This window comes from Barbus barbus (assembly GCF_936440315.1).
Source record: "Barbus barbus genome assembly, chromosome: 39".
In the NCBI taxonomy this organism is placed as follows: domain Eukaryota; kingdom Metazoa; phylum Chordata; class Actinopteri; order Cypriniformes; family Cyprinidae; genus Barbus; species Barbus barbus.
The window spans coordinates 20,674,622-20,686,487 of NC_136717.1; the positions used below are offsets into that span (position 1 = coordinate 20,674,622).

The 11,866-nt window shown below is 37.5% G+C and overlaps 1 protein-coding gene across 3 annotated transcripts in view; it reads right to left on the bottom strand.

Annotated features, from left to right (window-relative positions):
• Window positions 1-1,178: 1,178 nt before the first annotated feature.
• LOC306858658 (uncharacterized protein) overlaps window positions 1,179-11,866 on the bottom strand; it is a 35,321-nt gene continuing 24,633 nt past the window's right edge. For 2 of the 3 annotated variants that reach the window (XM_079399282.1, XM_079399283.1), the window contains exons 7-10: window positions 11,454-11,727; window positions 10,350-10,484; window positions 6,861-6,975; window positions 1,179-5,061 (exon numbers count right to left, since the gene is read on the bottom strand). In XM_079399282.1, coding sequence (XP_079255408.1) covers window positions 6,871-6,975; window positions 10,350-10,484; window positions 11,454-11,727 — 514 coding nt within the window. In that variant the 3' untranslated portion in view covers window positions 1,179-5,061; window positions 6,861-6,870. The remainder of the gene's footprint in view (window positions 5,062-6,860; window positions 6,976-10,349; window positions 10,485-11,453; window positions 11,728-11,866) is intronic. The other variant, XM_079399284.1, reaches the window with a different exon arrangement.

An 11,866-nucleotide genomic window follows, 5' to 3' on the forward strand; every position in this document is an offset into this window, starting at 1 on the left:
AATTCAGTTTTTAAACCCAACGGCCTAAACATGGGTTACAACAACCCTGCCTTTTTTTTTTTGAGTGTGTGCAGGGTTTCAAAATGTATTCTGTTGGCTTATAAATCAGTTCAAATGTACAGTAGATGAAACACATTAAATATGTATTATTATGCAGTTAGATGCTGCATGGAGTTACAAAAGTGTAAGAACAACCTTCAATGACAACAGAGGTCAGAATGTTAAAAAGCAAGCACCATGTAGAACTATTTTACATTTCATGCATGACGAGGATTTTAATTCAGCTTTGATTAATTTGCCACTAAAATATGATTAATGATTATGCATATTCTACCTTGAGGCTATGTATTATTTGATTATAATACATAAGGCAGACTGGGTCTAGTTTAGTGTTTGTGCCATAAGACTTTAGACTCAAAACCTTATTGTTACAGAGATATGGCCATATCACGTAAACAATAATGTCATTATTTCAACCCTACAAATCAGTTTCTGACCTCAGGTCACAGTGCTGTCAAATGTCACAACCTGGAAGCTTGTATATAATTTGACATGTTATACACTCTCTCTGTGTGTGGTTTAAACTTTTTTTTTGAAAATATTACTATTACTATATTGCTATTAAATATTACTAATCTAACACAAAGTTATGCTATAGAATAGTCATACGAATGAACTCAATACAATAACACACTGTGAGATATTACGCGTCTGTACAGACATGTATATACAGTAAATGTGTAACAGTAAGACAGAATGAGTTCTTGTAATACACTGTGGTGAACTGTGACTAAACCTTATACAGGCATATGGTTCAGTATTACTGGAAAAGTAAGACCCCCACAGACACCCTGTTTTATGTGTCATACACAAAAAACATAAATTCCAAAGAAAAGAAACCTCTGACATGCAAAACCCAGAAATAAAAGAGGTTCATATACTTACAATGAAGTCACAGGCATGACTCAGAACCTCAGCATGCTTCGATGTGAACTGACAAATAAAACAAATGTGAATGTCAGAAGAAAGATTAGATAAATGAAGTGGGACATCTGTTCATCATTTAGTGAAAGCCATGGATATCAACTCACCTTATGATTCAACAACCGCCTGAAGCAAAAACAAGCTAAAAGCAGTTCACTGATCCGACAGAAATAAACGAGCACACATATTGAATCATGATGCTCTGGATAAACTACTTTATTAGTTGCTGTTCATTTACAAAATATACATAGTTACCAAAATACTTCAAATTTCATTATTATTATTTTTTTAAATAAATGCCTGTTAAGGCAAGACGACATGTAAACATATCAAAGACACTGTACAGAACAGTTACAATTACACAACCACATACAGACACACAGCAGCATCGCCACAACGCCACATACCGACATCTCCATACCTCCGGCATCCAGTAAAGCGCCATTTACAGATGCATTTCTAATCAATTTGTTAGTCTGTACAATTTGCAATTCTCTCAAAAACCAAGACTTTAATTACAAGATAAACAGAAGAGAAAACTGGACTGGAGGGGAAACTTACAGAATGGACTTAAAGGAATAGTTCACCTAAAAATGATGTGGATGAGTTTGTTTTTTCATTGGAAAAGATTTGGAGAAATTTTGCACTACGTTACTTGCTCACCATTGGATCCTCTGCAGTGAATGGATGGAGTCCAAACAGCTGATGAACACACTTCACAAGACCATAATTGATCGACTACAGTCGCACTTTTGGATTACGCTCATGTTTTTATCAGCCGTTTGGACTCATATTACTGATTGGTGAGCAAGTGAAGTGAAGTGACATACTGCCAAGTATGGTGACCCATACTCGGAATTTGTGCTCTGCATTTAACCCATCCAACGTGCACACACACAGCAGTGAACACACACACACCGTGAACACACACCCGGAGCAGTGGGCAGCCATTTATGCTGCGGCGCCCGGGGAGCAGTTGGGGGTTCGGTGCCTTGCTCAAGGGCACCTCAGTCGTGGTATTGAGGGTGGAGAGAGCGCTGGACATTCACTTCCCCCACCTACAATTCCTGCCGGCCCAAGACTCGAACCCGCAACCTTTGGATTACGAGTCCGACTCTCTAACCATTAGGCCACGTCTTCCCCAGCAAGTGATGTAATGTTAGATTTCTCCAAATCTGAAGAAACAAACTCTACATTTTGGATGGCTTGAGCCTTGGTGGTGAATAAACTATTCCTTTAAATTAAAGACAACATGACATTGAAAATTTATCGATGAAGTGAATCCTTTTATGTAATAGTTCATAACAAGGAGAAAGCCTGGGCTTTCCAAAAATTTACATTTACTCTGATTGCATATTTGCAAATATTCTGGACATTATCAAATCATAATGGTGTCACCCACAGCCAAAGCAACGGAGTGAACAGATCAAATAAATTAAGAGAACACAAATTACATTGGTCTTCATCTTCAACACAAAACAAATGCAAAAAGTTAAAAAACTTGGTCAATTTGGATTTGGACAAATCATGCAAACTCTAGTCGTACAAAAATTGTCACGGGAGCTAAAATCTACCACTGGTTTCTATCACTCAGCATGCAGAATCTACTTCCACAGACATGCAAATACACAATCTGTACATATTACATCATTTACAAGTGCTGAGTGGAAGAGTAAAATAAATTCGCTCCTTCCGATGTGAAAGTTTTCATCAAAGTAACAAACCTTCCAATGCAGTGCAGGACAAATAGCATGTTTATTTCAAAGACAAATCACTGTGTAGCATGCACTGTCTCATAGAAAGTCAGCTGACCATTGAAACATTGAACATTCTGTTGTGCTACCACTGAGTTCTGAGTCTATCAACGGCATAGCAGAAAACGGCACTAGAACGACCTTGGGATACTGCGGATATTCCCAAACACTCAGCAACAACTAATGCCAGGTCTTAAAACCACACTACAAAGATCACTGCCACAGCGCTAGTCAGCTGTCTACAAGCACATAAGTCTACTATGATTTAGTCACTTTGATAAGAAGTCTACTTTGTTGAAAATTACAACCAAAAGACATCAGGTGAAGACAACTTGTGTGTATACCAGAAACGATTATATAGCAATAGATACTGTAAGAATAAAGTCATAGATTCTGTTCACAATAGGCTTAACACATTCATTTACTAGAATTATTACATGATGGATATGAGTTCAGTGACACTATTATTAATCTTCATACAGGAAGGTACGTCTGTAATAGTCCCAATCCACACAAAGACCTCAAAATTGTGATCTCTGATGTTAAAAGCTACACATAAGTATATATTTCTAAATGTCTTTAGTGAAAGACATTTAAGACAAGTACATAATTTAAAACAAGTTTCTTATCATTATAACTTTTTTGTTGAAAGGCAGTAGGTTCTAGCATTATTATTAGCTAGATAATCAATTCATGCTATTTATTTATGCTACAGGTTTGAATTGCATTGCAAGAAACATCTTTGTTATGGTTTTCCGTAAGGGTTTATGACAGTAGTTCTCAACTGGTTTTTACACTGACATCAAATGGCAACCAAATACACTAAAATATTTTTTGGTATTAAAAAAATGTCAAACATTAATATTAGCGTGAACTGCATAGGTCCAATGATATGCATGATATGATTTGGGAAGATTTACTGACTACAAAAGATATAAAAAGCATTTAAGGTCTTATTGTGCATTTTTATAAGCCTTTTCATTTTTGCTACAATATTTTAGCTTTATTTTAGGATTTTTTTTTTCTGAAATAAATGATCTGCAATTTATTTTTGGGTCCCGGCACCAGTTGAGAACCACCAGTTCATGACATTTTGTTCTTTCTGTAAAAATGCTCCAACTCTGTCAACTTCCTTGCAGAGAAGAGATTGTATAGAGTCATCTGTTTTGTCATTGCAAACATGCAAAAAAAAAACAGCAAATAATCATCAATGCATTGTGGAATTACAGTAGATCTGTGCTTGTTCATTACAGTTCTTTTAGTGTTCTTTTAGCTTATACATTATTCAACCCTTGTATAAAAATATCTATCACTCTTTAGCATCATTTATCAATCTACACACACAAAATCAATCTACAAATTTCATGTCTTGGAATAAACAATTCAGATACAAAAATATCTGTAAGTTTAAAATAAACACGGTTACCTGCTGGAATAACCTTAACCTACCTGGAATCTTCCATCTCACCAAAATTAATGTAAAAATGACAAATAGTATGCATCACGTGAGTATTCTCCTTTGCTAGCATATAGAGAAGTACTGTACAGTTAACTACAGAGTTTTTGAGTTAGAAACCAAAGAGAACATGCTATGGTTGAAAGTGAAAGAAGTTCTCTGTTATTGAACCTAAATACAAACTATTCTTGAGTATTGAGAATTCGGTAGTAAGCATTCAAAATGGGAAGATCCAGGAAGATTAAATAAGTACTGCATGCTCCTACCTAATCGAAAAGCAATGAAGCACAAAGCAATATGCTGCATCCAAAGCATTGTTGATGAAGAATGGTGTCCTCTTCAGTCCCCAAGAGATCGGGAATCTGTTTATAGAGGTAAAATGTGCAAATGTTCTATCGCAAAGTGATAAGGCAAATAGTTTTGGGAAAGAAAATAAACAACTAATGAAATGGAAAGCGGGGAGTCAGACCAATCAGAAGCTCTCGGAGTCGTTCTCCATTCTGACCGTTTAAATACCCACAGCATGGCATCAGTGTTTGTAGCACTGCTGGTCGAAATGGATATGATTGTCTACAAAAGCAGAGCAAAGCAGTTGAAATGGCAAACAACCAGCATCACAGCACACACCAAAAAGTCCCATGTTTGGAAGTCATGTGTTATTGTGTTCCCGTATGTCCCAGGCGAGTGATGGTTTTCAGTTGCCATTGGTGGTTAAGTGTGGTCAGGGTGTACCATGGGCAGAGGGGGATGATGAGGTCACTTCCTGTCCAGCGCTCAGGCCAGAGCTCTGGTGAAACAGGGGATGAGAAGAACTGCTGCTGCTGCCACCGCAACAACCATCACCAGGTTCCAGTCTCCCTCACTCTCCTGAGGTCAATGAGAGGAAGAGAAGACATCAGAGGGCAAAGGTCAAGAGAAGCAATATTTACAATTTTATATTTTTACTCTTATGTATTCTTTGTTAATATTATAATTATAGAATAGAACTTATTAGCTGTTTAACAGTTATTGGCATATACATTTACTTTTTGATATTTTAATGATATATATATATATATATATATATATAAAACATCAAACTTTATATATATAGACTATATATAAATCCAAAACTGCTTACATTAATATTAATTATATTAGCCCTATATTGATCAATTATACTAGCCATACATATTTAACTTTTCATATTTTGAAATGTTATTGATTTATAATTCAGATTTTTACCTCTGAGACATACTGTATATAAGGTCAAGAGAAGTCTTAGTATTATTCTCATTTATAATTGATAATATTACTGATACTAGTCATATTTTTTAATTTTGATATTTTAATGATATATAATTTTGATTGTATCTCTGTATTGAGCTTTTTTAATGAATAATTTTGAATTAGATAGATAGATAGATAGATAGATAGATAGATAGATAGATAGATAGATAGATAGATAGATAGAAAATCCAAAATTAAATACATAAAATTATTAATGATATTTTAATGAAATATTTAGTATTATATACATATAGAATTTTTCAATTTTAGGCTGATAATATTTTGTGTATTGCTGATTTTGTAATTTACTCGTTTAAATTTAAATTACAATTAAAGACGTTCTCTTCCAGCTTTCATTAACTTTAAAATCCATGTTTTTTTTTTCTTTTTCTAAAAAAAGAGGCTTTGATGTTTCAATGAAACTGAAACACAAACCAGACTTTCCAAATTTTTGGCTAGAAGACAGTGAATGAGGCTATAGAGCTGATGTGGTTTTAATGAACCTTCTGAGGATTTGTTGTTTATTTCCAGTCATCATCTGTAATAGTGCTGGACTTGAGAGCTAAATATACCCATCCAGAAATGTGGAGAGATATAAAGCCAAGAGCAATGACCCAGTAAATACTCCAATCACTGTCACACACGTTCTCTTTTACATTCTCTATTACTCTCTCTCCATCTGGTGTTGTGAGATTGGCAGTGGAAACCACATGACTGTCCAGCAGAATCAAAGAACTGTGTAAGTGTGTGTGCGTGTGGCTTCGTTCGGCCCAGCTGGGCAGCAGAACTGTTGAAATCAGAGTTGTGTCATACATTTGGCTGGGATAACAACGTTCGGATATCTCAGAGGATGTCTGAATATGACTTGATTTTTGATGGTGCCAAACTTCCTGACTGAAGAACATAAGAAATGTCTATGATGCACAAATTCTGCTGTCCAAACTACAAAAGCACAATCTAATTTGGCAATGTTCTAAAAACAAGTCAACCCCCTTTGGGAACGGGATGTTTTTTTATCATTTTTCGTTATACAGGATTACGTTTACTCAAAGAGTTGACCAATTTTTAACATTTTATCCTGAATGAGGGTTTCTGTTGTTTAGGGAGGTGTTAAACCACTGAAAAGACATGAATAAATGCAACAATATGTTTTTTCAGAGTAGTTAACTGGAAAACTATGTTTGTGAAACAATGTGCACATCCATAAAAGGCCCTCATAAGGAATCAGGCACTGTGTCCAATGGGCAAACAGGCTTGTTTAGCATGACAGTTGTGACCATTCATTATGGCTTATAAAAAGTGGCATTTTGACCAGGATAAAGATGAGTTTCACAATACAGGAGGGACAAAAAGGCTTGTCTCTGGACTCTTAGAGAAAAAAAAAGGCAAAGCCATACCTTTCCCCCTTTAGGACAAGAGCTCCTTCCAGCAGCACCATATCAGGCCCATTATTACAACCATTCCTATGAAGGGTATGGAGAGAATAGGGCACTCAGACGAAGGAGTGGAGCTCTGAGGAAAAACACAGGGGGTGCAGGGATGGAGAGAGGAAGAGGAGGAAGAGGTGGTGAGAGAAACAAAAGAAAAAAAATGACAGACAATCAAAATAAGGTCATGATTACACATGGGAGGTTTGTGCACATGTGGAAATACAGGTAAATAAAACATGGAAAATAATTTTAAAAAAGTTATAGAGAGAAAGAATGAAGAGTGTGAGGATGAAAGGGAGAGAACACAACCAGATAGAACGATAGAACGATAGATAGAACAATAGATAGATAGATAGATAGATAGATAGATAGATAGATAGATAGATAGATAGATAGATAGATAGATAGATAGATAGATAGATAGATAGATAGATAGATAGATAGATAGATATGCCAGCAGTTTATCAGGAATCATCAAATTTGTTTGGAATTTGATATAGTTCAGTGTGCGTTGAGAGCGTATGGGTGTTTATGGTATGTTTATGTAGGTGTTCGGTGGTTAGAAAGCAACAGAACGAAGCGATGAAAGACCACGGGGGAGCAGGGAGACAGGAAAATACACCGAGATTAGATACACAGCAAAGATGGTTAAACACAAAATGGAAACCTTTTGCTCGTTTTGACCCTCCGGCTGATAAACACAGAGCCAAGGTCACCATCTTGGCATTTAAAGATCCTTGCCCACACTGCACAGCCAGCCTACTGTATTAAACCAATGTACCAATGTAAATCTGTCGACAGTATCTGGGACATGTTGTTGAATACCACAGAAAATAATTCGGATTCATCCTTCAGTTTGTATAAACAAACAAACCAAACATGTTGAGAGAGAGCACTGTGTCTTTCCCTCATATGCTTGCACTTTAAGCCCGTTTATCAACTATCTAAGTGTTTTTACAAAGTGAAGGACAAGTCAAAAAAAGAGCACAACCATGGTATATGAAAATTGGAAAACAAAAACAAATGTGCAGGAATATGTACTTGAAATCATTTAGAAGTAATGAACTACCCTTCCCATAAATCATCATGAATGATCATGAAATCATTTGAATATATAACACTGTTATATCTTTGTTTTTCTTTTATAGGTAGTAAAATATTTTAAATGATAACGTTGCAGTTAATGAAACGTACACTCACCTAAAGGATTATTAGGAACACCTGTTCAATTTCTTATTAATGCAATTATCTAATCAACCAATCACATGGCAGTTGCTTCAATGCATTTAGGGGTGTGGTCCTGGTCAAGACAATCTCCTGAACTACAAACTGAATGTCAGAATGGGAAAGAAAGGTGATTTAAGCAATTTTGAGCGTGGCATGGTTGTTGGTGCCAGACGGGCCGGTCTGAGTATTTCACAATCTGCTCAGTTACTGGGATTTTCACAAACAACCATTTCTAGGGTTTACAAAGAATGGTGTGAAAAGGGAAAAACATCCAGTATGCGGCAGTCCTGTGGGCGAAAATGCCTTGTTGATGCTAGAGGTCAGAGGAGAACGGGCCGGCTGATTCAAGCTGATAGAAGAGCAACTTTGACTGAAATAACCACTCGTTACAACCGAGGTATGCAGCAAAGCATTTGTGAAGCCACAACACGCACAACCTTGAGGCGGATGGGCTACAACAGCAGAAGACCCCACCGGGTACCACTCATCTCCACTACAAATAGGAAAAAGAGGCTACAATTTGCACGAGCTCACCAAAATTGGACGGTTGAAGACTGGAAAAATGTTGCCTGGTCTGATGAGTCTCGATTTCTGTTGAGACATTCAGATGGTAGAGTCAGAATTTGGCGTAAACAGAATGAGAACATGGATCCATCATGCCTTGTTGGCAGTCGTGGCCTAATGGATAGAGGGTTGGACTTGTAACCCGAAGGTCGTGGGTTCGAGTCTCAGGTCCGGCAACCACGACTGAGGTGAGACCCTTGAGCAAGGCACCGAACCCCTCAACTGCTCCCCGGGCGCCGCATTGATGGCTGCCCGCTGCTCCAGGTGTACCTGGATGGGTTAAATGCAGAGAACGTCCCTTTCCCCCTTCCCCTTTGGGAAAAAGTCGTGGCCTAATGGTTAGAGAATCGGACTCGTAATCGAAAGGTTGCGAGTTCGAGCCCCCGGCCGGCAGGAATTGTAGGTGGGGGGAGGGAATGTCCAGCGCTCTCTCTCGACGGGGAAGTCGTGGCCTAATGGTTAGAGAGTCGGACTCGTAATCGAAAGGTTGCGAGTTCGAGCCCCTGGCCGGCAGGAATTGTAGGAGGGAATGGGGGGAGGGAATGTCCAGCGCTCTCTCCACCCTCAATACCATGATGCCAAGATGCTATCCTATCAATATGGGCCAACATTTCTAAAGAATGCTTTCAGCACCTTGTTGAATCAATGCCACGTAGAATTAAGGCAGATCTGAAGGCGAAAGGGGGTCAAACACAGTATTAGTATGGTGTTCCTAATAATCCTTTAGGTGAGTGTATATATATTTAAACAAAGTGACTTTTAACTAAACATTTTTTTTTTATTACTTCTGGAACCTGACTGTTGTCCCCTAGTGTTTTCTGTGATATTCTCTAGCATATTACAGATTCTGTCGATAAAGCTCCGTTTGTATTTAACCCAGAGCATTCCTTTAAGGAATCATGGGAATTGTAGGCGGCAGAACAGTGTGAGTGAGGGGTTAACCACACAATTAAAGTGCAACTATGAAGGATGGATGATTGACATGGGACACGGTACTCAGACTGGACAGACTCTTTGATAGGAAAAAAATTATTATTTCTGAGGCTTGGAAAAACTCATTCTAAGAGCTTGTTGTAAGACAGTACAGGGGTTAGAAAGACCTCTATGTCAGTGCACATTGTACACACACAAAAGCTGGATATGCTACAGTGGATCAAGAAAACTAGCTAGACACATAAGCTGCTAAAGGTTTGACAAACACAAGATGTGAAAACACACACACAGCCCAGAATCAATGTGTGTGACAGGGCAAAAAGCAACCCAAAGTGAAACATACACACGCGACCGAAAATGGCGGAGTGGTTTAGTTAGACAGGATGCGCTTTGAAAGACAGGTACTGCTGTTGGACAGATGGTCGCTTCTGCGGTGGTTGACCCCACATGCAAAGCGTTAATCATGTACAGAGCATTTTCAAACGCTGACAAACATGGAGGTCGATGGAGTCATGGTGTCATTCTGTTGATAATATTTCGCACTACTTGCTGTGTGAGTAATGTCTGTTTGTTTTCAGCATGTGTACAGTACAATGATTTATTGGAGGTCGCATTTTCACCCCAAGGAAGTTCACACGTTCACTGTCTAAAGTTCTAGAGTGATGGCTCTTGGGGATTTGGAAGAGAGCAGTGCATCATGACTGATATCTGTCCCCCTTTACGACCCCTCACCTGAGCCTTCCTCCCAGCCAGCCGATCAAGCTCCGCCCTACAGCGCTGAAGCTCCGCCTCTAGGTCCGCCCTCTCCCTCTGGCTGCTCTCATACAGCCCCTGCAGTTCCACAAGCTCTCCTTTTAGTCCCTCACACTAAAAGAAAGGAGAGATACAGAGACATAACAAATGATAGAGGACAAGTGATTAGATTCACTGAGTCACAGAGAGAGTTTTAGCTTGTGTGGCAGAAACTAGCTGACTAAAACTCTTTGTTTAATCATTCCATTATTCAATAGAGGAATTAGATTTTCTTTGTTGTCACACATGTCAGGGTTTTTCAGCGATATTTCCCTCAAGGTCAAGTTGTTGAACAACTGATGGCAAAATAACTAGATATTCTGCTAGCATCAAGTATTTGGCTCACATTTTATGTCAATACTGTGACAGATGGTTTTGTTTAACACCTGTTGTGACTCGTTTTTTTACCCAATTTACCCCATACCGAGAGTGGAGAAATGGAGAATATTTTTCATTAGTATTTGTGTTATTAAATAAATGTAAAAAAAAAAAAAAATGTTTTAATTATCATACATTATCATCACACACACAGTGTATATATAAATAAATTATATATATATATATATATATATATATATATATATATATATATATAATATATATATATATATATATATATAAATAAAGCTTTCTTTAATTTAATTTTTTTTAATTTTCGCACAATGTATATATACAGATTTTGAATTATTTTTAAATATAATATATAACATTAAATTTAAATGCATTTAAATAAACACGTCATACATTTAATTAAATATACACAAATTTACACATTATGTCTGTTGCTGGACAAATCTCTTATATAATGCTGATCTATGAGAAAGTCAATTTAACATGAACCACAATTCTTGATTTAATCCATTTGAACCAAGTAATCGATTGAAGTTGATTGGAATTTATAGGAATTTAAAAATTTTCAGGTGTCTATTTTGTACCAAAAATGAACTTTTCAAATTGGCAATGCACTCTAAAGTTCAAACACCTCTTATTTGGCCAAATGGGCAACTAATTCTATCACTAGTGTACATTTCGGACATAATGTACCTCTCTCTGGACCTGTGATGCTTTCTCCTCAGCCTGTTTCAGCTGGTCTTTGAGGGAGAACACCTCTGAAAACCCTCCACCCATGCCCGTAGGGGTGACAGGTTTGCCCTCAAACGAGATGTTCTTTTGGGTATAAGCGTCCACCCATTTCCCACCTCCTACTTCCAAAGTGCTGACAAAAGCCTCGGCCGTCACCTCCTTCTCTACATCTTTTTCTGTGTCATTTTCTCCATCATTCTGCTCTACTTTCAGTGCCAGGAATGACTCAGCTGAGCTGTCAGGATAGAAGCAGGAAATGTACAGTACATTTATTATAGATAGATGTACATGTTGTGGTGCTTTTTTGTTGGTGTTGTTGTGAACATTCATTTGAGTACAATCTTGTAGCATATTTCAAGTTACATACATTGCTC